The 24,422-nt window shown below is 33.3% G+C and overlaps 4 protein-coding genes, 1 long non-coding RNA gene and 1 pseudogene across 17 annotated transcripts in view; 3 read left to right on the top strand and 3 right to left on the bottom strand.

Annotated features, from left to right (window-relative positions):
* Positions 1 to 7,668, top strand: part of LOC100648801 (kinase D-interacting substrate of 220 kDa) — a 44,038-nt gene extending 36,370 nt beyond the window's left edge. For 7 of the 10 annotated variants that reach the window (XM_048411845.1, XM_048411842.1, XM_048411843.1 and 4 more), the window contains 16 exons: positions 163 to 459; positions 638 to 1,013; positions 1,129 to 1,293; positions 1,377 to 1,584; positions 1,659 to 2,081; positions 2,162 to 2,384; positions 2,467 to 2,646; positions 2,733 to 3,192; positions 3,273 to 3,438; positions 3,516 to 3,987; positions 4,071 to 4,244; positions 4,312 to 4,465; positions 4,556 to 4,674; positions 4,784 to 4,789; positions 4,905 to 5,019; positions 6,372 to 7,668. In XM_048411845.1, the coding sequence (XP_048267802.1) occupies positions 163 to 459; positions 638 to 1,013; positions 1,129 to 1,293; positions 1,377 to 1,584; positions 1,659 to 2,081; positions 2,162 to 2,384; positions 2,467 to 2,646; positions 2,733 to 3,192; positions 3,273 to 3,438; positions 3,516 to 3,987; positions 4,071 to 4,244; positions 4,312 to 4,465; positions 4,556 to 4,674; positions 4,784 to 4,789; positions 4,905 to 5,019; positions 6,372 to 7,135 (4,302 nt within the window). In that variant the 3' untranslated portion in view covers positions 7,136 to 7,668. Of the gene's footprint in view, positions 1 to 162; positions 460 to 637; positions 1,014 to 1,128; positions 1,294 to 1,376; positions 1,585 to 1,658; positions 2,082 to 2,161; positions 2,385 to 2,466; positions 2,647 to 2,732; positions 3,193 to 3,272; positions 3,439 to 3,515; positions 3,988 to 4,070; positions 4,245 to 4,311; positions 4,466 to 4,555; positions 4,675 to 4,750; positions 4,790 to 4,904; positions 5,076 to 6,371 lie in introns of those variants that run through there. The other 3 variants (XM_020866454.2, XM_012316441.3, XM_048411840.1) reach the window with 2 other exon arrangements.
* Positions 4,527 to 6,972, bottom strand: LOC105666486. Its single transcript, XR_001099321.2, has 3 exons — positions 6,849 to 6,972; positions 6,312 to 6,756; positions 4,527 to 5,349 (listed from the first exon to the last, which is right to left on the bottom strand). It is a non-coding gene; the product is annotated as an uncharacterized LOC105666486 (long non-coding RNA).
* A 666-nt stretch (positions 7,669 to 8,334) lies between the features above and the next one.
* Positions 8,335 to 14,375, bottom strand: LOC100650056 (band 4.1-like protein 5). 4 transcript variants are annotated; one of them, XM_012316448.3, is made up of 8 exons: positions 13,837 to 14,371; positions 13,406 to 13,723; positions 12,855 to 13,002; positions 12,550 to 12,726; positions 11,762 to 12,466; positions 11,235 to 11,668; positions 10,405 to 10,827; positions 8,335 to 10,179 (listed from the first exon to the last, which is right to left on the bottom strand). In XM_012316448.3, exons 2-8 carry the CDS (start codon positions 13,568 to 13,570, stop codon positions 10,048 to 10,050), a joined length of 2,184 nt encoding a protein of 727 aa, XP_012171838.1. In that variant the 5' UTR covers positions 13,571 to 13,723; positions 13,837 to 14,371; the 3' UTR covers positions 8,335 to 10,047. The 4 variants fall into 4 exon arrangements, with proteins under 4 accessions (XP_012171838.1, XP_003400806.1, XP_012171840.1 ...); XM_003400758.4 differs by having other exon boundaries at positions 13,793 to 14,371; XM_012316450.3 differs by lacking the exon at positions 10,405 to 10,827 and having other exon boundaries at positions 13,793 to 14,375.
* On the top strand, positions 14,245 to 14,363 carry LOC125386359 (annotated as a pseudogene).
* An 863-nt stretch (positions 14,376 to 15,238) lies between the features above and the next one.
* LOC100650377 (40S ribosomal protein SA) lies at positions 15,239 to 17,420 on the bottom strand. Its single transcript, XM_003400760.4, has 6 exons — positions 17,346 to 17,420; positions 16,745 to 16,906; positions 16,463 to 16,668; positions 15,936 to 16,223; positions 15,485 to 15,709; positions 15,239 to 15,395 (listed from the first exon to the last, which is right to left on the bottom strand). The coding sequence occupies exons 2-6, from the start codon at positions 16,875 to 16,877 to the stop codon at positions 15,318 to 15,320; spliced, it is 930 nt and encodes a 309-aa protein (XP_003400808.1). The 5' UTR covers positions 16,878 to 16,906; positions 17,346 to 17,420; the 3' UTR covers positions 15,239 to 15,317.
* Positions 17,421 to 17,939: 519 nt separating this feature from the next.
* LOC100650255 (integrator complex subunit 13) lies at positions 17,940 to 20,852 on the top strand. The gene is made up of 9 exons (XM_003400759.4): positions 17,940 to 18,266; positions 18,335 to 18,409; positions 18,483 to 18,769; positions 18,843 to 18,933; positions 19,014 to 19,221; positions 19,298 to 19,677; positions 19,766 to 19,927; positions 20,005 to 20,336; positions 20,421 to 20,852. The coding sequence occupies exons 1-9, from the start codon at positions 18,051 to 18,053 to the stop codon at positions 20,704 to 20,706; spliced, it is 2,037 nt and encodes a 678-aa protein (XP_003400807.1). The 5' UTR covers positions 17,940 to 18,050; the 3' UTR covers positions 20,707 to 20,852.
* The last annotated feature ends 3,570 nt before the right edge of the window (positions 20,853 to 24,422 follow it).

Below are 24,422 nucleotides of genomic sequence, written 5' to 3' on the forward strand. Positions count from 1 at the left end.
ATAATTAGACTACAGATTTTTATGCACTTGCAAAGAAAAGATTACAGATCAGTTATATGAACTTGTGGTTGTTTTACATCTCTAAAATAATCTCTCCGTGTCTTTCTCTCTCCCCCTCTCTCAATGAAATTTTCAGATAATTAATAAAACTTTGTACTGCAGTACTCATGGACAGCTCTTCTAGTGGCCACTCTTGGGAATCACTTGGAGGTGGTACTACTTCTTTTAGAACATAAACCAAACGTGAACGCGTTAGATAAAGATGGATGCACAGCTCTGGCAATAGCTTGCCGAGAGGGGCATCACGAAATAGCAAATGCTCTTTTGAATGCTGGTGCTTATGTGAACATTCAAGATAGGGCTGGTGACACAAATTTAATTCATGCTGTGAAAGGCGGACATAGAGGAGTGGTTGAATCTCTTTTAAAAAAGTATGCTGATGTCGACATTGCCGGAAAGGTACAAATGTCAATCATATATTACTTTATGTATTTAATTTTTACACAAATAAAATTACTTACCTTTAAGTGTAAAATATTTTTCGTTTATCTTTGTGTCCAAAACGACTCCATTATTTTTGGCGATGTATTTTAATCAGTATCTCAGGACAACCATTCAAATTTTATAAATATTTTAGGATAAGAAAACTGCAACCTACATAGCAGTCGAAAAAGGCAATATTTCAATATTGAAGCTGTTATTAAATGCAAACCCAGATTTAGAAATTGCGACAAAAGATGGTGATACTCCATTATTACGGGCAGTTCGATCGCGAAACGCTGAAATCGTGCAGATATTGCTAGACAAAAAAGCTAAAGTATCAGCCACCGATAAAAAAGGTGATACTGTACTACATATAGCTATGCGAGCTAGATCGAAAGCCATCGTTGAGATACTATTGAGAAATCCAAAAAATAGTCAACTACTGTACCGTCCAAATAGACAAGGAGAGACTCCTTATAATATCGACATCAATCATCCAAAAACCATTCTTGGACAAATATTTGGTGCACGTAAGTCATTAATCAATAAGATTAAATAAAGCCAATAGTACATAATATAGTTCCTCTTTTCTTTCTTTCTTTCTTTTTTTTCTATCAACTGAATATAACTGAATATTCATTTTAGGGCGTCTTAATACCAATGAAGATAATGAAAATATGCTCGGTTACGACTTGTACAGTAGTGCGTTAGCGGATATCCTCAGTGAACCATCTCTTTCAACGCCTATAACTGTTGGCCTTTACGCGAAGTGGGGTTCAGGAAAATCATTTTTGTTAAATAAATTAAGAGGTAATATTTGCAATGGTTTACAAATACAACAACTAAATTAAAAATTGCATAAAATACTCATATACTGGTAATAATTTTTTCAGAGGAAATGAAAAATTTTGCTCGCCAATGGATGGACCCAGTATTCCAATTTTCTTTCTTATTATTCGTAGTAATAACTCATGTATCTTTGTTAGTGGGTATCACAATAGGTCTTGCCCTCCAATCATGGATTGTTGGTCTTGCATGTGGTATAAGTCTTATATTTTTTACGTACACTTTTTTGATACTTGTCTGGTATGCTAACAAAAGGTAAGATTGCAAGATTGAAAGTATATACTTCATGTATTTTCATAGTATTTAATTATGAAATATTTAAATCGTAGATATGATTGGTACTGGCCATACAATTTCACGGTAGCTCTGACTACAAAATTAAATTCATTGAAACTGCTTTTACAAGTAATTTTTTGTCATCCTCCTGGTGGTCGAGTTCACGATGATATCACTGTTCAACCCATAAAGTTCTATTTTACTGACCAGACCCGAGTCGGCACAACTGCTGCCGGAGAGAACGCAGTAGTACAAATGGTAGGATCGCTTTATGATTCCATTGAGAATGAATTTGGTTCTTTATCCACGCGACTCTACAGAGCATTCAGACCAAAACCAGATAAATCAACGACAACATGGAAATGGAGACATCTTTGTTGTTTACCATATATAGTTATATTTGAATTCTGCTTTTGCAGTTTACTCGTTGGTATCTCCGTACTTACGGTCTATCTCATCGATATTTCTAGCAGCGAGTTAGTATACAATTTCTCAGAAAAACTATAAAATCAAAATTGTTATAATTAATTATTTCTTTCGATTTTTAATATCACAGGCCAACAATAGAAAGAGTTACATCACACATTATTATGATAACCATTGCCTTAATACTAGCTGTTAGCGTAATAGCAAACTTATATACATGGAGTCGAACGTTGCAAGCACTTGTTTTCTCTCAAAGACGGCACCTACAGCGCAGCATTTCTAAGTTAGAGACTTTAAAAAGCGAAGGTTTTATACAGACGCTAAGAAGCGAAGTCAGTTTAATGACCGAGATGGTATATTACATATTAATTGAATAATGTATTTTCATTAAACTGTTCTTTGTACTTAACAAAATTTTTGTAAAAAATAAAACAGGTTAAATGCCTAGATAGTTTTATGGCACAACAAAGCAGATTAGTAATAATTGTGGATGGTCTGGATAGTTGTGAACAAGATAAAGTGTTGTTAGTTTTAGATGCTATACAAGCATTATTCAGTGATAACGGTTATCCATTTGTTGTTATATTAGCGATTGATCCACATATTATTGCCAAGGTATCTCAAAATGCTTCATTATCTTTTCATAGAACGCGATATGTGTAGTTTTTTACATGATATAAAATTTTGTTTCTTATATTCAGGCAGTGGAAGTCAATAGTAGAAGATTATTCACAGAGTCTAATATCGGAGGACACGATTACTTACGTAATATGGTGCATCTTCCATTTTATTTGCAAAACAGTGGTTTGCGAAAGGTAAAAGTAGCTCAACAAACTGCCCAACATAGCAGAAAAACTACGTGGACCGAAGCCGAGGAAAGTGTAAATTACACCGCGACTAGTACAATGCATCACTCTGTTTCTAACAGAAGACTTAGCACAGAGTCTGCTATAATGAACAGCAATGAAAAGTTGAAACCGCAAAGCAGAAAAGGCAGTAGAAAATTACGATTAAGCGAGTCAATCGCAAGTAGCATCGGTAGCAATTTAAATCGATTGGGCGGTGCACAAGATCTCAATAAAATGCTTCTTACTGACGATTACTTTAGTGACGTGAATCCTCGTAGTATGAGAAGATTAATGAATGTTGTTTATGTCACTGGTAATAAAAACAACTAATCTCTGAGGGACTCATTTCTATGTGTCCTGCTTGTTTCTAATATATTATATGCTTCTTTTTAGGAAGATTATTAAAAGCATTCCAAATTGATTTCAACTGGTATCATTTAGCTAGTTGGATCAATATAACTGAACAATGGCCATTTAGGACGTCTTGGTTGATTCTTCATTACGATATGTATGAAGATAGTTTAGATGATTCCATGTCGTTGAAAAATCTTTATGATAAGTATGTCTTTTCCGAATAAATGCTTTGTAACATTTTAATAGCCGGTTTGTATCTAATATTTCTTTTCAAATCATTAGGATACGACCCCAAATCCCAGTACTTAAAGAAGTTCAACCTCTGTTAGAAATGGATAGAGATGAACGGAAACTAGATATTTTCCTGACGTTCCATCGTTCGAGTTTACTTGTTAGCGATATGAAAATATTCTTACCATTCACAATAAATCTCGATCCTTATATTAAGAAAAAAATAAAAGAGGAGCAACAGAGTATGGAAGAAGAATCAGGACTACTTGGTCCATATAAACAGTATAGTCCTTGGACTTTACCTAGTAATACACATGAATCATGGAGTGTAAATAAAAGTGGTTTACCAAATCGAACAATGAAACTTGTTAAAACACCAAGTCTACAAGGACATGTACCAGTACCATCAACATCATGGGTACAACCGTGTTTGCAGCCAACATTCGATTGGCAGACTCCATCGTGGCAAGTACTTCCCGTGGAACCGGCGATTAAACCACTCTCTGCAACTACAACATTACCGGTATATATACATATAACATGATATTATAATGATATTATGACTATTATTATCACAATATTGTTATACAATTTTCTTTTTCTTAGTCCGAGATTTTGGAGATAAGACTCTCATCTTTAACAGTAAATGGAATTTGCGACCTTATTGATAGGATCGACAGTATAAGTCCTAATCAAGCACCACAGTACAAACAAGTTATTAAAGAGAATAACATTACTGGTAGAGTTTTATTGCATTGTGATTTACAGGAGTTGAAAAAGGTAAGCTTTACTTCCATGATTTTAACTGACAGGTATTATGCAATCAATAATAATGTTTTATTTGTAGGTTCTTAAAATGGCTTTTGGAGATTGGGAATTGTTTCGTATGATGATTGTATCGCTTAGAGAATTAGAACTTTCATCATTTAGCACACAAGAAGAAGGTTCACGAAGTGTTCGATTCACCGTAGGATCGGAACAAATTCAACGAAAAGGAGGAGGTACGTATATCGACTATCTATATAAATAGTAATATATTATAAAAGTATAAAATATCAAATGTATATAAAAATTGTGTCTTATTATTTAAGATCATGCTTTACAAAATACTTCGATACGTGTGCCAACACATGTAGAAAAAGACAAAGGAACATCGAGAACCGATGGTCCTAGGCGAGATCAAACTAAACAATCTATTATGGAAAAACAAGTAAGCTTCTTTACTCTATATAGATAAAATCATAGAAGTATGTTTATTCTAACAATTAATTAATCAATTAATTAAGTATTGTTCTCATTACAATCGTGCTCGGTTTTAGTTCCAGGTAAGCGAAATTGTATTTTACATTTCATATTAATTCCTTTATAAAACACATGAATAAATATTATAAGTTTAATACTAAAACATCAAATAGCGAAAAAAGTAATTAAATTTTTCAGGTAACTTTAGAAGAACAGATGATATGTGGTGCATTACAAACTTTAAATGAAGAAGCGTGTGAAGATGTATTAGATGTACCATCTTCTGCAGTGGTACCATCAGACTCACTCGCAGGTGAGCCCTCTCCCCTACCACTTTCACTGCCTCTGGTTATAGTTCAAGAACCACCGCAACCAGACCAAAAGTGTGACACCGTACTAGAATACAGTACAAATTTTTAATAAATTTAAATCAGATATAGCTGTGTAACTCGATCATGTATCATGTGTGTACAGCATCGATATGACCTCATTGCATTCGAAGATGGTTATACAAAACTTATCATCCGCAATGTTTCAGTTCCGCCGGAAAATTTGGTCAATATAACTGTTGTTTAAATGTTTCTTACCACCCATATTCATGCGTAGATGAAATCGTAGCAGTATTATGAACAGATAGGTGTACCTACATACAACGGACAGTCAATAAAAATCTAATTTATTTATATACATATATATTTTAAGTATAATATATATGATAGAAATTAAAAGAATTATTATCACCTTCATCCTACTATTGACTCTACATGTGTAAAATTTTTGAAAATGTGCCAACGCGTTACGAGAGACTGGGTTACTATAATTAAATAATATAAAATGAATGTCTGTGTTAAAAAAAGGAAAACGTCATTCATTGTAATATATTATTATTATTACGGTAATGATTTGGATGTATGCGTTATCATAGATATAGTGAAAATATCATTTTCGTATAGTAGTTTAAGTACATTAATGGTATAGCTTGCGAAAAAGAAAACTGTGTCATTTTATATTCCTAAAATTCTGAAAAATACTCTACGTATTCCTGTCGCAAATAATATAATGCTAATGCTTAATAGTCATACATTCAGAAATACTGTATTTTTCCATAATGATCACATTTGTGAAACAGGCTGTGATAATTAGTTGTTACTGTCATTGAATGTTATACGAATATACTTCTTTTTGGGATGTTTATGCTGATAGATCTTGTATATTTAGAAAGATAAGCTTCTACAAGAAAACATTTTATATACCAAAGTAAAGACTATCATTATATTTTCTTCTTTATTCGTGTGTTCTTTGGTACTGTATGTACAATTATCCTAACTGAATTGTTGGATAATTATATTATAAATGCGAATGGCAATAAAACTCTGTTGGAAACTTGAAGTGATATTATCTTTCTTAGACTAGATCTATAAGCTTATCGAGTGCTTTAATTTTATATCGTTATTTAAAATCACAACAATATTACGAACAATTAAATCATCTCATCAAAAAAAAAAAAGATTAATTTAATAACTAATCGTGTTTCATTTAGGAATCCTCTTCTATAATGCTTAATGTTTCATCAATCGTCGCTTAACGGATGAGCTTTCAACTTACATTTAATGCATCTCGTGCGGTCAAAAAAGAAAAACTGGATAATATGAAGATTTGTTTTAGGATCCATTTCGATGGCCCCTCAAGATACAGATTACGTGATTCTTCAATCTAATCCACTTCTACACTGGGTACCAGTCAACGATGAACCAGAGACGTCAGACGACAGCTCGTTCGAGTCAACAGTACATCTTCAACGTACGAACTCTCAACGTAGTATTACATCTCAACTTAGTACCAGATCGGCTTGTTCGTTCGGACGTAAAGAGCTAAGAAAGAGTGGAGGCAATTCTATCAGTAGTAGACCAGCGTCGCTTTTTGTGTCTCCTCCGCCTTCTCCCAGACCTGCCTTCAGATCCAAGTCAACAGATGAAAACTATGTAGCTAATAATATACCCATGAAATCGGCTATCTCTACACCTATGAAGAAACGATGTTCGACTTCGACCTTAAACGATGAGTTAATTTTATCGGTCCCTGTTCCAAACTCCAGCTTGGAAAAGTTAAGCAAACTGAAAGACCGTCTTATGGGAACGTTACCTGTCTCGCCTGCTCCAGGAGAGAGCGAGGATGAGTCCACGCCGTTAGTTTCCGAATTATCTACTCCAACTCATTCGCAATCCGATAGCGTGTTTAAACACGACTGCAGCGAGGAGAACAGTAGCTCGATTTCCTCGAATAAAAGTTTACCCCATGATGGAGAACGATCCATCGATGTTGTTGATTATTCCGACACTGTTAGTTTAATGGTACGAGAAGCTTCGCAAGTGCGGTTTCTATCGCGTCAAGACGCCGAGGAATGGGACAATCCCGAAACACCTGTTTGATGTCATCTGCTACACAGTTGTTAGCCAGTCTCCTTAATATACAATAACGCATGATAAAAAAACTTTAAATGAAATGGTACTTAAATCTGGGCTTGTGATATATATTTTCAAAGAGAGAGATAGTCAGAACAGCAAATTGAAAAATTCACACACTTTGTACATAGTAAATAGAAGATATCGAACTTTTTAGATAAAGCGTTCGAAGCTGTTCATGCATCAGAGCGATGATATTAGACAAAGAGAAAATGCCTTTTATGCAACATATGTACAGTATGTTTGAGTTCATTGTTGCAGAAGATACGTCTGATAATCGCACTCTAACATTCCTTGATACTAATTTTAATGCATTTAACGTGACGCCAGCGTATCAGCTGTTTCTTTTCAAAGAAGTGAAACAGAAAACATTTCTTTTATCATATTGTAAACATATGCTGAATGATTAATTCAAGTCAATTCATGAAAGCAGTAATGAAACTCGACAAATTATATGTACAAAAAATAAATTATATTTAATAAATCCTAATTGTCTCATACCGGTTGGTATTGATTTTAAATATTAGTATTAAATATCAAATATATTATAACAAATAAATAAATAGTGCTAATTTATACGACAGTGGATGTCATAAAATCAACAAGATATTTCATGATAGCAAACATCTGTGTTTTCACATTGCTTTCATTATCGCGCATTTAAACATAAAATTATAGAGTAGATCTTTGAAGCTAGGTAACAAAAAATTGTTAATTATCATCCTTTAATTTCTAAAAGACTATTGGTACTATATCATATGTATATGTATATGTATATCGGGGGACAATATTTAACACCGTAAGTTTTATTATTTCAGTACTTAAATTTTTACTGAAAATTTTTTTGTGAAGTTCTACTAGACGTTACGTAGGTTGTCACAATCTTAATGAATTTTTATTGTAAACTTCGCCTTGCAAAGTTACAAAGAAGGTACTATTATTTTAACGTTCTTTTTGATAATGTTTCAATGCCTAGTTTATAAAATACATAGAAAATGAATAAATACATCTTTAAGGAATTTACAACACAACTTTTTAATAATACTTTTTTATTACAAAGCAAAAAATTATACATATGTATATAACAGTGTATGTATATGTATGTATATATATATATAATACTTTAGGACGGAATACATTAGGGTTATTGGTTAATAATAGCATTGTAAACACAAGTAATATATATATTAGATTTTCAAATAATAGTATTATATGTACTTTGCTTATTACTATTAAATATAGTATATTTAAATACACAGAACATCGAACAGCGCCTTATTCTACTTTCATAAATGCTCATATATGGAATACAATAAGTACTTTAACAGCCTTTTGCGTAATTCAAAACATGTCCTATTTTTCATAACTTATATTCTGATAAACATAATATTTCATAGCTGCCTTTTAAATACATTACGCATAACAACTTTCGTAATACAATAAACTATCAGATCTCAATGTATGAAATAATATTTACCATTAATCTAGTCATAGATTGTTCTTTTCACTCTAGAAAAATTTGTACGCTACTTGCTCTTTCAAGAATCGTAAGTTTGTTTAGTTTATTGCATTACATATTTAAAAGAAGCAATTTTTTATAAAATACTGATATGTTAGTTACAAATATTATAATTACAAAAACAATAAAAACTATGAGAGGAAGAGAAAACATTTTGGCGGTACAACATAATATGATAAAAAGTAAGGTATCGTAAATATCGATACACAGATATAAATTATAATTCTTTTCTATGAAAAATGAACTGTATTATCGTTTTCTCGTAATTTTTTATAAAAGTAAATTGATAAAAAGAGATCATCTCTTATTAAATAATTATATCTATAACAATGTACATATGTTCGTGAATAAAGTTATTTTCAATAATAAAACGTTTTATAGTAAATAAAAAATAAATTGATAGGAATGAGCATAAATTTTAATAAAGATATCTTCCTTTATTATTGTTATTAAAGGCACTATGGCAAATGGAAAATATCTAACCAGTATTGAAATACTTCTAGTAGACTATCACCTGGGCACTCAGATTCATTTATAAATTCTAAGTAATAAAATATTTCCAATTATATATAAATATACAATTAGACGAGAAATGAGTCAATTCAATAAATTTAATTTTTAGTAGGAGCTCCATACATTACCTCTTTTTAATGTGTGTGTGTTCTTATTGTATAATAAGATATAAGGACACTTAACTCTTTGTAAAAATTGACTATGTTATACAACAATAAATATAGAACACACATAAATAATTTGCATGGCAGAACTGAATTGATAATGTATTAAAGTAAAACAATTATTGATAAAAAGCAGATATAGAAATATGGAAAAAATATTAATTTTTTTATGACATAGGTACTGTACTTAGAAAATCTGATTTCTATACATGATTTCTCTTGCATTAAAGAGTACTAATGCAGTTGTCAAATGGTATATTACTTGAAGCACAAACTCAAAACATCAATCTCGTATGAAAAATACTTCAAGTAAAAAAAATAATTTTTAATTAGGAATTATATTTATACAGTTGATATTTCTCGAAATTGTAAAAATTAATACAATTTTTCAAATTAAGTACTTATATGAATTAAAATTATATAAAATTAAATACTTACATAAATGCAAATTATTCGTAATTTGCAAAAAATATAAATGCTGACTGGTCCCATTGATATAATATGTCAAATTATTCTTTCATTTATTGTATTACTTCTTTTCCTACTTAGGCAACATTGTACTCCTATAGGCACTTTAAGCAAGTCAGTACATATTATAAGGAAGACCAAATTTGATAAATATTTCTCTTTTTGTTTTTAGAATTGTAATCCGTTTTTATATATTTCGTTGATTACTTAATACTTCAAAGTTGCGTTGTGATTACAGTCTTCCTCGTAATTACCGTATGTTTAATTGGAGTTTGATCTGCCGTCGTTGTTTGTGATGGATCGGCTACTAGCCAAGGACTGATATCGGAAACAGCCGAATTATCATCCTAGAACAGAAAAAAAAATATGCAGAATATTAAATATTCAGATGCATTGTAATTTCGACATAAAATTTTTACGATTTATTGATATTTTACAGATGTTTAAAAAAAGGCAAAAAAAACAAGCCCATATTTGCATACAATTTGCACAAGCTAAAGCATTTTTAGACGAATACAAGGACTATGTGTGTTACAATAGTTAACTGACAAACATTTAAAAATGAGCCACACCTTGTGAGTAAGAGTCGTAGTAGTTGTTTGTATTTCTTCAGTTTTCACGACTCTCGCTCCATTTTTCTCTGTTTCCACTTCAGTTTTCTTTTCAACCGTGGGCTGTATTTCTTTAAAAGGATTAAGCAAACCCAAAAACGGATTCGAATCTATAAACGGGTTTGTATTCGCTTTCTTTTCTTCTTCCGTTTTTGTATCCTCCTCAGTATTTTCAGAGACAGTAGTAACTTCGTTGTTATTATCGCTAGTGAAGGGGTTGAAAGGATTCTGAGATTGATTTGATACTTTAGGATTCAGTTGTGTTGTTTTTTGTTCAATTTGTCCCCAGCTGTCTAGAGAAAAATGCGTTACGGTAACGTTGTCATCCGCTGATGGATTTGTCATCATAGCACCACTTACTGACAATGTCAATTTATCTCCACCCTAAATAAGAGATAACGCAAAAAAGCAAACGAATCACATCTAAAGCTTAGAAGCACAAAACGATAAAACAAATATTGGAAAACAATGAAACAAGATATGAAAAAGAAAAATTCAAGACATATGTGAGTCCATAAAATGAAAGAATATATCGTGTATATACAAATTTTTCAAGTCTATTATAAACTTTTGTTTGTAATGTCTGCGTTTAATTGCTACAATTGTACTAATTCAAATACCAAATACTATTTTTCTGAATGCATTTATTTAAAAAATGTAAGGTAATTCAATTAATCAATAGCATTCTAAAAAAACATAACAACTTTCTACTGTATAAATTACCCGTATTTATGTCAATATGTTGCATAATGAATAATATCAACAATATTAAAGAATTTTAGTTTTCTTACCACAGATACAATTGTTGCTGCATCAGAATGCTGATTGTTCTTAGTAATAACTGGAGATGCATCCATAGACGTGATGGAAACCAAATTTGAATTTTTTCCTTGCTCTAGAGACTTTGCTTTCAGTATATTGCACTTTAATGATTCTGGCGGAATAGGCGTACGTGGGGGCAGTGAAGAGGTACCACCAACTTGATTATTTGGCACTAACGATGTTTGATTAGTCATATTTTCAATGATTAAACTCGTTTTCACAGGTTCTGTTTCTTTTTCAGTGTTAGCAATTGCTGTTTGATTTCTAGGCTCTAAAGGTTGCTGATCTTTGGCCAGTGATTTCAGTAAAGAATCTACCAAAGGTGAAGACGTAGCATGTACGCTGGAGTCTGACGATTTTGTACTACATTGACTCGGCTGACGTTGCAAAGACTCTTCTTCGTCTATAAAGAAAAATACTTATCAAGATCAGAAAATTCATTATACAGCAACTTTATATCTTTGCCAGCAAAAAGAAGATACTTTTTTATACTTACTGTTAACTACTGGAGCTGGTAGTTGCGGTTGTTCCACTTGCTGACGTTGACGTTCTCTTAAAACATGGCTTTGTCGACGCGCGTATCTTTGACTTGGTCGTCTTTCAAATTGTACTGTTCTGCGTGCTCTATTCAACTGAGTGGTTTGAAATTCGGTTTTACCGCTGTAACGAAAACGTGAACCCATACGAAAGAAATTTTGGCGTCCACTAGCACCTTTAACGGGTGCACGTAATCGAAAGAAAGCATGATGCTCTACAGCGCACTTCCATAAATGTTTGCAAGCCTTTTCATTGACAAGTCTGAACACAAACGTATGTTCTTGTTCTCCTCTCCCTTCGTCATCCTCTTCCACCACAACTAATGTTAATTTCTTCTTTTTAAAGTCTAGCCGACCAATCTTGGGCCAAAAGAACAAGCCTATTTTTTGTGTGCCTTCGAAGACCAAGATTCCCGTTGGCGTTAATCCCAAAGAGTATTCGCATGCGTCTTTACCAAGAACGGTATGCATATCTACACCATACATATCTAACCATTTAGCTTTACTGAGATAAGCTGATTCAGCTTGTGCTGGACTAAGACCAGAACACTTGGCATATTCTTCAAGTATTTCAAGCTCCATTTGTTCTGTTTGGCCTGGTACAAATCTAAATTCTGATACTGTTGCTGCACTATGTATGGCAGGATCATAATCACCAAGTTCAGCTAGAAGTACAAATAAATTTATATCAAATATAATTAAAATTCACATTATTTCTTAATTTAATCATTCTTTTTTAAATACTTACATTGAAGAGATAAGGCAGCCAATTGCACAGCAACTTGGTGAGGACAATGAAGTTTTCCTTCCAAAACATCTTGTTTTAATTGCAAGAAAAACTGGTATCTTGTTAATTCTTCACGCAATGTATTAGGTTCTGATGAGTAAAACTTTACCTTGAGCCGTAAAGTATATGGTGGTCCAACTACATAAAATATCATTTGTTAATAATAAAATAATGAATAATTAATTTTGGAAACAGAAGAAAAAGTGATGCATTAATTTCAATGAACAAAAGGAAATTTGTTTAATGCATAGAAAAAACAAACATACTTTTTACTTGTTTCTTTATTGGCTTAGTGGGATCGAGCCAATGCTGAACATTATTGCTATCTGTATATTGCAATCCAAAATAATCTTTCTCTATTAAATCTAAACTATAAAACACTTGTTCATATAAGTCGCTAGCCAATGCTTTTTTCTGTAACACAAAAATAATTCACAAAAATATAAAAATTTGCGTACCAAGAATAAAAAAGAGGATAATAATATGTAAGACAGACATGGGTGGTATTTATAGAAAGAAACAATTTAATTTCATAGAATCAAGGAAAATATTAAGTACAACACAGATGTATAAAAATTAAGGGGATAGAAAATAGAACTAAAAAATATAAATGAAGATTATAGGAGAAGAGCATAATCAGTCAAATTTCTTACAAAGAAACAGGTTTAATATTCAGTATGTTATCAATCAATTCCATCGGTCCTTCCTATTTACATTAACCAAACACTGGCATAAAAATTGAATAGCAAGCATTATTTATTAGATAAGAAATATTTTCAATAATTACCATTGTTTTTTAATAGATTATTCTACTCACTGACAATTCTATTGGTAGATCCGTGCCATCAAGCAAAACGACCCTACATTGAACAACATTCTTATTGCTGAGCAATCGTTGATTTTTTATTTGGGACGACGTAGTCTGTCCGCTGACACTACGAGCCCTACGTCGTGACAAAAATCTTAACATTTTATTTGACATACGTCGAAGCAAATTTGCTGTCGTTCAACAAACGATATATTGACCCAAAACGCTACATTCCTTCTTCTACGCGGATATTATACTTTTCCGCGATACGTCGCGTCGGTTAATACGCCCACTTGTACACGTAAAACACGCGTAACCACGTCGAAGCTACGAGGAAGAGAATAATTATTAAACATACATGTTAGAAATCGGATTAAAAAAGAGATTTTATGTTACTTTTATGTTTGTTGACTAGACATAATAAATCTCGAAATCCAAACCTATCCGGAGATGATACACATCTCTTGATCCCACTGGTACTGAACGCTGCGAATATTTTTTATGTTGATAAGTAGATGGCACTAGTACCGGCGAACATTTAGTTTTAGTTAGAATTGTTTAACGCTGTTTAAAATGTGTCATTAGAACTGTAATTTTGTTTTTGTCAAGAGTACATTACTCCTAATCACAGTTAAATGTTCTTTTAAATGAAATTCATAAAATAATATATGTTACTTGTCTTTAAAGATGTTTGTATGGCAAGGAATTTGGTCAGTGTCTAATTAAATATTGAAGAAGATTAAAGAAGATTAGAGGAAAGAAATTAACTATCATCTTAATAATGAGCAACAACTTTTCATCTAAGGCAAAGAACACAGTAAAAGAGTCTACATCCTCTACTGTATTGCGTCAACGCTCAAACCGCGTTGAAATCACTCATTCTCGTCCGATCACGAAAGTTACGCAGCGCTGGGCACGAATAGTACTTAGATGGTTGACCGCTTGGGAACTCCGTGTGATGTTGGCACTTCTGTAATTTTCTTTTTCACATAATTTAATTTCTATTTCACACAAATAGCGCTGGAAGAAGTCTTTTTTAATTACAAAGGTTTCTTCCACGTAAACAAAAAGAAAAAATGTAAATAATTCATTTTTAAATAGATATTAAAGTTTATATACGAATTAAATAGAGTTTATAAGAATATTGCAAGACCTGCATTATTAATTCTATAAGTAAATTATAAAATGAATCATATAAATCAAATTATAAGAATACCATATCATAGTCGATTGTACGGTTCTTATTCCACGTTATTTCTGTCCTTATCTTACAGTAGATAAACTATCCTCGTCACACAATATAATCATCTTCTTCTAACACAAGATATGTATCTATCTTTGTTGCACTGTCATGTTCTACTTTTCTATGAACAACACAACTGCCAAAGAAAGGAACAGAAATTTGGACTGTTCATGGATAGATGGCAGAACATGGTTTGTCCGACAAGCCCCATGCTGCCATTTATCCATAAATGGTCGAAGTTTCAGTTCCTCTCTTTTCTAATAGATGGCAGCACACGGTTTATCTGGCCGGCCCTCCAAGACAAGAAACTTAATTCCTGTCTTCGGACACGTATTATGCTGCCATTTATCCATAAATGGATTAAGTTTTAGTTCCTTTCCTATATAATACATAGCAGTACATGGCTTGTCCGTAAACGGGAAAGGCACTAATGTATTTCAAAATTATATTCACCAATATAGGGTGATGTTTCATAATAAATTTATTAAATACTTCTAAGAATATGTGATTGGAAAGATTAATTTATGTACTTTTATTATTGGATCTTCTTAATTAAATGCCTATTTTTGACGGTCTATGATATAAATAATAAAAATACGTTGAAATTTGTATATATTTATTTTTCTTCATACACTGTACGAAGTTTGTCAGCGTAAAAAATTATCAAAGAGAATGATATTACCACTTCTCTGTTGTGGCACCTCCCCAACTTTGTCCTGTGGCAGATGGTGTTGCAGTGGACCATTCATCCGAAGTCTGCTTAGCAGGAAATAATAAGTAACAATGTTTTGCTTTATTTCTAATATCAAGTTATTTTACAAAAAATAAGAGAATTTCATTATTACCTGAGCAGCCCAGTCTCCACTAGTTGGGAATGCTTGAGCAGCTCCTGCAGTCGGAATAGCTGCTGCGGTTGGAGTTGCTACATCGTCTGCCCAATTGTCAGGAGCTACGGTACCAGTGTCAACTTCATTGACCCACCCAGGTTCAGCAGCAGTTGTAACTTCAACCGTTCCTGCAAATTCCTTAGCAGGTGCAATTTCTTTGGCAGCTTGTTCTTCCTTCTCAGCCTGTGGAAACATTATTTCAACAATTTATTTATTTGTCATTTACATTAAAATACATATAAGCTCCAGAAATATATTCAGCAAAGATTAAGCCATATTCTATAAGGTCAACAACTGTATTTCTGGATATTATTTCTTCATCATTTAGAAAGTATAAATATAGATAGAAACTATATACAAGTATTAAACAAAACGAAGTAAATGCTATTAGAATCGTATAAATATTGACCTCCTCTGGATCTCTGTAAAAGAACAAGTCGACGACAACATCCCACTTGGTTTCACGAGCAATAGAGCCTCTTAATCTCAGCACTTCTCTTGCCAACAACCACCACATAAGACCGACACAATGAAGACTCTTTGTATTACAGGGAATTGCAATATCGACGAAACGAAGAGGTGAGTCGGTGTTACAGAAAGCAATTACTGGGATATTCACGTAACTGGCCTCGGTGATCGGCTGATGATCGGTAGATGGATCAGTAACAATCAACAGACGTGGTTCACGGAAGGCAGACTGAAAATAATTGATAATATTATTATATTGTAATTTGGTAATACCATAATATTCATACTTTAAATAAAATCAGAAAAGATTAAGCCAAATTAAACCAACAGATATAAATTATGGAAAATAAATGTTCATCATTTAAAATAGTACAATAAACATAAAATAAATAATATATACAATTTTAAATTAAATTTTAAAACCAGTCATTTGACCAGACAGGGTAAGGTTAGCATTAAGTAACTAACTTGAATTTGATTAGTGAAAGCACCAGGAGTAAAACGTCCAGCAATAGGAGTAGCTCCAGTATGCTGCGCAAATTTCAGAACAGCTCTTTGCCCGGTTTGGCGGCAACTGATGACAAACACTTCACTAGGATGTTCAATAGCAACAATGGCACGTGCTGCTAATAGCAATTTCTCCCAAGTGTGACGCAGATTAATAATGCTAATACCTATATTTTAAAATAATATATTTAACCATTTTAATTAACAATCAGAATATTGTATTGCATATAAAACAAAACATACCATCACTTTTCTTCTTGTACACATATTGCTCCATTTGGAAGTTCACATTTTCAGCACCTAGGTGCGTATATGCAGCTAACATTTTAGTAACATCATCCTCTTTAAGAGACAATACGTCTAAACCTCCTGACATCTTAACGTTGTGGTTGAATTACGAGTAACCTTAACATACACATTATTAACCTAATTTAATATACACCATTATTGAATTGATCTAAACAAATAATTATTAATTACGTTCTTCATTTATTTTCCTACTCTCTATTTATACATAACCTTATTTCATAATGTGAAATAAATTATCTATGTTCTTAATATATTAAATTAAATTAATATATTATTTGAATATAGAAATTTTAACAAAGAACAAACATTTACAACATCAGAAAATGTAAATATTATTAAAATTTTACTTGAAAGATACTCCACGTGTATCAGCCCCCAAGGTTATAATATAAATTTATTGTAACCGCTTGTTGTTAATATAAATTTTTACGTGAAATTTAATCTCTATACAATTTTTACTATTTAACTAATAATTTTTTATATTTCACATAAAAATAAATGCTATAAATAAAGAAAAAGATTTCAATATACTTACGTTATCAATGCCACTAGGAGACTTCCAGTCGGAAAGGAAGTTGTAAACTTTAATTCTTGCTAAGAGAAAAGGAGAGGAGGAAAGATTTACTTTTTCTTATATAGTACTTCCATATTATTATAAAAATTATAAGATAATTTTACATTCTAAGTTAACTGTCTGGAAAAAGTAACATTTGAATTTTTCATAAATATATGGAACTGTAATTGAAGAGAGAATAAAACGGAAATGCATTGAGCTTTACCGGGGAATTTTAAATGTTAATACATTACAAGACGAATTTTACAAATAAAATTTATTATAATACTACAACAATTTACCAAAGCAATTCATTTAACCCATCAACTTTATAATATTTTATTTTCTAGATATTGTACACGATTAATTTATATTCTGCGAAAACAATTATGTTGTATTCGTATTTATAAAACAATGTCTTTTTAAATAAAATAAATAAAAATAATTATGATGTTGCAATATGATTATAAAGTTCTTTAGATATATATATATATATATTATGTAATTACTCTATTATGTTCTTATAATAATAAAAACATGTAATTTTAACTTCTTTAGAATATTTTGTACTCTAACCTATAATATAGTATATTCTCGAGGCATTATCCTCTTTTCTATAAATGTATATCTAGCGAACTGTTACGCGTTGTATGTGAAAAAAGCAGTTTATTAAAATGTTGTAGAAGAATGTATCCGGCAAATCATAAAACTATTTTTGTTTTGGATCATACGCCATACTTTGGTATATCTACTGAAGCTCCAATAGAATTTGATTTTCTAAAGAGTCGCGGTCAAAACTTAATTCCTTTGGCACCTGTTTGTAAATCTTTATGGACCAGCAGTGTAGAAGCTTCACTAGAATATTGTAGAATAGTGTGGGATCTCTTCCCAACTGGAAAATTGGTATATTATTTTATTTAATTATTATTGTCAAGTAAAATCTGTATATTTTGAATTTTTATGCTTTATAGATAAGATTTGTTGTAACTGATCGTGCAGCATATGTATTGAACTCATGGAGTCCATCGCAACAAAATTTAAATCATGTAAGTAATATTAAATGTGTAATGTATTTGTATTTAAAAGTAATATGTCTAATTATGATCGTTATGATTATAGATAATGAATGGCACAGCCATTCTAGGAATACCAACGAAGATGCCAAAACCTGGAGAAGATTATTCAGTTATACATGGTTTGAGAGTAGCAATTGAAACGCTTAACGAATGCTCAGAAATTCAACATGACAAGAGAACATCATTAAATGAGAATACTAGTAAGCTTGTTAATAGAGGAAGAGTGATATGTATTACTAGTGCACGAGATAATAGCAACATGAAAAACTTGGAAAATATATTTTTGAATGAGTTAACGCAAGAAAATAAAACTGCTTTAGCTTCAGATCAGTTAGTATCTGATCAATAATACATAGCATTGTGTATATGTATAATTTTATAACATGTTGTGTTTGTATTTCAGTTTAATACCAGTAGATTATTGCCATTTAGTTATACTGAACATCTTCCCTAATAATATTGAGTCACAAGTTACTAGTCAGGGACCAAGAGAGGTATTTGATTTATTTCGCCATTCATATGTAAATTTTCAATTGTATATGAATAGAATTATAAAAAAAAAATTTTGTTTTAGGTTTCACCAATGTTAACAGTAGAAGTGCATTCTATTAAGGCACCCGCATTACATTCAAAATTGTCTCACTTAATTTTATCTCACTATGATTTAGCTAGTACAACAGTAACCGGTATACCAATGAAAGAAGAACAGAATGCTAGTTCTTCTGCAAATTATGACGTCGAAATATTTCATTCTTCAGCTGCCCATTCAGCAATTTTAAAAGGTTGTACTATTAACTGTAAAATATAAATTATTCAATATGATATATGCATGAAAACATTACATGAATATCTTTATAGGAAACCCACAAGATTCTGCTTTAATTAAAACATTTAGGAGATTCGAAGAAGGATCAGAATATGAAACAGTGACTTTGAAGTGGTGCACACCACGAGGGTGCAGTGCGGCAGAAATGCAAAACTGTACTGCCATGCATAGAATCACACCTGTAGATGTAAATAGTAGACCTTCCTCTTGTTTGATCAACTTTTTGCTGAATGGTAGATCAGTAATGTTGGAAATGGCAAGGAAGAGTGGTGGAAAAACTATTTCTCATTTACTTGCTGCACACGGCGGAGAAATTTTTATACATACATTATCAACCGCTAGAAGCGTATTAGAAGATCCACCTTCTATTAGCGAAGGTTGTGGTGGTCGTGTCACCGATTATAGAATAACTGTAAATATATACATTCTAAACATTTCCTTTGAAAAAATCTTCATTTCTCCAGAATATCTTTGTATAATTGATATATTATTTGTGATAGGATTTTGGAAAATTGATGCGGAATAATGTATTGGTGCCTTTAAAAAGAAGTACAAACTGTAATACCGAAGGTCCAGCAGAAAAGATGAGATCTAGATTAGAACGACATACGAAATATTGGCCAATTACTATTTCTAGTACACTTATGTTCAATCTGAAACAGGTACATATTTCAAATAAAATTTAGTTGATAAATTCTAGTGCAACTTCAGTATGTAATAGTATTCATGTGAATTGTAGTTAATAGATCCATTGCCAGATTTAATGGTAAAGGAAGAACTTACTGCAGAGGAGGTCGTACAGTGCAAACAGGTGATCTTCAGTTTATTGCAATTAGAAGCAAAACACGAAACCTTACCACTACCAAGTATAGGAGGTGGCCGTGGTGGGAAAGGTGGTGTACGTAGGGAAGAACACTACAGGCTGCTGTGGGGAGAATTAGAAACATTCTTAAAGCACCACTCGAATAATTCTGCTGCGCATTCTGAAGTTCTAACTTGTCTCCTCGAAGTACGAAGCAAAGACGACAAAGATAAAGTCGAATTGGATCAGGCGTTGCGCGAATTAGATGGGTAGGAATAATTTCTTGCAACATTTCTTTTATTTTTCATTCAAAAAATATTCTAAGACAATTAACCTTTTATATCGTTTCTTAGATTTGGCAAAGAAGATGTAACTGCTCGAGCTAGCGTAATAAGAGCAACAACCGATTCACCGATGTCGCCACCGCCAAGTACATCAATGTCACTCGGGAAACAACTCCACAAGGGTAGTCTCCATGCGCCTAAAAGTTTGTTAGACATTTGGTTGCAAAGAAGTGGACCTAAGGAGAAGAAACCTGATTTTCATGGAAGAGTGAATAGTGATGGTCCCAAGGCAAAACTATATCCCAACTTAAAAGAGACTGGGCGAGAGCCACGCGAACCTATCTTGGAAGGCTAACGATTTGACTTGAGAAATTTTAATGAACCATACGCGTATAAAATATTAGTTACAATAATTATTATTTGCTACCTACCATTGGTTGCAATGGATAATGCGTTACAATACTTTTGACCAGGAACGAATAACAATTTCTTAAGCTATAACTGGTCTACTAGTTTCCTTGTACCTAGAACATCAATTATCCTGTATCATCATGTTCCAGAGTGCCACTCATCCCGTATACTGATTCGTCAATAGATATAAGTGTACCTAGAAGGAACATTCAGCGCGCTTCAAGGAGTGGAGCAAATTCGACGAGATTCTTGATACAAGAGCACAAAGACACAGTTGCAAGGGTTGCAACGTGACCGATGCTATCCAACGGAAAGAGATACGCGAAGCGATGCACCTGCGCCCGAAGATATGTGCGAGTAACAGCGCGAAAGTGTATCAGTGGTACAACGAAAGCGATCCACTCCGACTCTCATCCCCGCGTCCTTCGTCCCTCGGCGTTTTACAGCGGCAGACACGTCTGCCGGGTGTCTGAGCCACTGCGATACGTTGACCTCCATCGAAACTATAGCTCTCTATCGTCTCTCCCTCCCCGGCTGGAATTCCGCCGCTAATCGATGGAAGGAAGGAGGAAGGTATGCTTGCTGCTGCACATAATATAATGCGAGCACGAGAGGACGGGGGAAAAGAGAGACAGAGACAGAATCGACGGATGAGGAGAAGCGCACAGAGGGAAAGAGAGGCGGAAGGGGATCGGAGAGTACAAGTGCGTGACGTAATGGTTCATTCATCCCGAGACAGACGATATCCCGGTCAATGGTGTACATATATACATATACATATATATGTATATATATACTTATATATACACATATACGCATCTCTATGTATGATTCGTTTCGATACATACGTGCACGTGTATGCGTGTGCTACACCTACGTACCTAGGAATCTGCGTGTGCATGTGTCACGTGAAATGCACACGTGCACGTGCTGTTCTGCTCGTTCGTCTCGCTTTGATTTGCTCGTTCCTCGCTTCGGCCAGTTACAGCCGTATCCCCGGCTTTCCTTTCCTCCGTCGTGTTTCGGATAAATCAGTCGCGGAGACGTCATCTGCGTGAACTGACCTTGGCACGTCGGTCCGCCCGTGGATATGGATTTTTCTTATCGACGCTGCTTGTTACGTCTCATCTTACGCAATTATTATGGTACCTATTGTGAGAAGTTGAATAATCGATACACGATACGCAAAACAATTAAAACGCTACCCTCGTGCTTAACGCGACAACGGTACAAGTGTTAGGATTGAAAGAATAGATTGCATAATGCGATACCAATTGTCATTATGATTGATAATATCGGGCTTATTGAAAGGAGATTGTTCCTTTATCCTTCTCTGATAATATGTCTTTCTATGAAGGATTTGTTAGCCAAATAATTGATCAAGAATTTATTAATTACTTAATTTCGTAAATAATGAATAATATTAAAACTAGTTGATAGTCGATTAATTACTTGTTATTAAGAAGAAAGAAAGGACGAAAGTAACTTGCATCCTAAATTTTTATTTTATTAGAGAATTGGATATTTTATTAGCGATTAGAGGATGATTCGGTTAGTTGAAATTATTCTATCGCGATGCGTTTGATATTCTCGTCGGGAAATTCGCGCCGCGACGCAGCCGGAAAAATAAATTAGATAGAATTATTGATCCAGAGCTTACACACAGCTGTGTGCAGGTGGTAGCGTGAAGAAGAGTCCGCCGTTTATAATTTACCTCGCCTATCTACCCCAAATATCGATCCTGACAAAGGGTCACTGAACGAACAACGGTGAAAAGAGAAACATCCCGTATAGTCTGGCTAATAATCATCAATGTCACTCGCTAATTACCGATGCTAACATCGTAAAACATCAAAGAAAAAGTTTCGCTAGAAATTCTGTAAAAAATGCTCCAAACGCCGGTTCGGTGACCGCTTAACTTCAGCTTTTACTGATAGAATAAGCGTCCCTCAGTCAACGTAATTAAAAAATATCATATACCTTTCGAAGATTATTGCGTTGCTATTACTAGGCCATTACGTAAGTAATATAATTTAACATTTTATTTTGATGTACTGTAAATCATGATTAAACGAGGTCGTAATTAAAAATATAAATATAAAGTGGTGACGTAGGCTGACGTCTTCAGGCTGTAGGTACAGTTACGATCTTGCTATGTATAATTATATATAATAATAATTATACATTGTGTGTCTCATTTTATGAGAGGGAGAAGGTGTAATATAAATATAGACCTTCTTTTTTAATATTCGCTAGAAACATATAAATGATATACATTGATATAAATTTCTTCGTATGATCTTCATTTGCGATCCTTACGTGTCCATGGTTACTTTGTTTTAATCAAAGGACGCATAGTTGTAAATTCATAATGAGAGGTTTTGCCTTATCCTCCACCTCTCATTTTTTCGTCACTTAAGAAAATGATATTTAAGGTACCTAATGCAAAAAACCTTGAATGACAGACTACACAAAATTACTAACCAACTAGTTTACGAACAAAATAACTAATGTCGCTATGTGAAGATAACTTACAGTGATATAATGATACATTTTTCCTAATTTTTACTGATTGTAAGTATTCTATTTCCCTCCTACGAAATTCCCGCTCTGCCAGTTTGCCGTGTTTCTTTTTTTTTAAACTACTGGATCCACACAGCACGTCTGCACGATAGAGTGTGGAAAACGGCTTATCTGTTTCTACCTTTTGGCAAATAGGATACGAGCTTCAGGGCACGTCGGACGTCCTACCGGAAGACCCATCGATAATGCATGGCGTTATCGATTCTTGGTACACATTGGCAAGTTCGTGGAGTGGATATCGATCTGTGCCGGAGAAGCGACGTGCTCCGTTTGCTGGGCCTCTATAATTCATCGTCGCTTCGCTTCCTAGTCTTTGTGCCTTCCGGACGGGGTCGAAGCTTTCTCGAGTATTGGAGTTGAGCGTCTTTGGAACGTCACCGTGTCCGAATGGAATGCTCGTCTCGAAATGCATCAGTCATTGTCACAGTCCAGTCCAGTGAATGAATCAGCGAAATAAAGCTTAACGCAATATTAACGAGCTTTGCCCGAAAAAGAACCTCTGTTTGTAGAATACGACGATTAATCGTTAGACGTCGAGGAAGAGTATACGTGGTTCTGTTTATAGCGAAGTTGGCCAGTACGCGGCTACTGCAACTGTCAGTGGAGGCCAGCTGATCGATTTCGAAGGAAACACAGTTTGGCCAGACTTGAACTAGTTTCCTGAGCTGGTCCTAACAACGTGTATTAGATTACTGTATACGGATCCCTCCAGTATCTGAAGTTAATGAGATTTTGATGGGATGTCGATTGTTATTGATTACGTTAAAGAAGAAGAAATTTTATTTACAATGTATACGTTTATCGAATGGTAATGAGATCGATAATACAAGTATTAGGAAGTTATTATCGTTGTAAATGACCAGAATTATTCCTGAGATTTTTTAACGTGAATTTAGAGAAGATTGTATTAGGATACTTTGACCACGATTGATGAAATTTGAAGTTGATTAGACTGTGGACTATGCACTTATGGAAAATTTATAGATGTGGAGATACATGGAACGTAATCAAAATATACATGTAACATATCCAAAGTAAAATACTCGTTGCAATATTCAATAAATCAAATTCCTGAGA

This window comes from Bombus terrestris, chromosome 14 (assembly GCF_910591885.1).
Source record: "Bombus terrestris chromosome 14, iyBomTerr1.2, whole genome shotgun sequence".
NCBI lineage: Eukaryota > Metazoa > Arthropoda > Insecta > Hymenoptera > Apidae > Bombus > Bombus terrestris.

Coding starts and splice junctions, on each gene's coding strand:
- LOC100650377 (XM_003400760.4), bottom strand. CDS start 16,877: ATGTCAGGAGGTTTAGACGTATTGTCTCTTAAAGAGGATGATGTTACT. Junction 16,224..16,462: donor CTTTCACTAATCAAATTCAA/GTTAGTTACTTA, acceptor AATTATTTTCAG/TCTGCCTTCCGTGAACCACG. Junction 15,396..15,484: donor GTGGAGACTGGGCTGCTCAG/GTAATAATGAAA, acceptor CCTGCTAAGCAG/ACTTCGGATGAATGGTCCAC.
- LOC100650255 (XM_003400759.4), top strand. CDS start 18,051: ATGTATCCGGCAAATCATAAAACTATTTTTGTTTTGGATCATACGCCA. Junction 19,222..19,297: donor CCATTCAGCAATTTTAAAAG/GTTGTACTATTA, acceptor ATATCTTTATAG/GAAACCCACAAGATTCTGCT. Junction 19,678..19,765: donor TCACCGATTATAGAATAACT/GTAAATATATAC, acceptor TATTTGTGATAG/GATTTTGGAAAATTGATGCG.
- LOC100650056 (XM_012316448.3), bottom strand. CDS start 13,570: ATGTCAAATAAAATGTTAAGATTTTTGTCACGACGTAGGGCTCGTAGT. Junction 12,467..12,549: donor GGCTGCCTTATCTCTTCAAT/GTAAGTATTTAA, acceptor TTGTACTTCTAG/CTGAACTTGGTGATTATGAT. Junction 11,669..11,761: donor ACCAGCTCCAGTAGTTAACA/GTAAGTATAAAA, acceptor TTTTCTTTATAG/ACGAAGAAGAGTCTTTGCAA.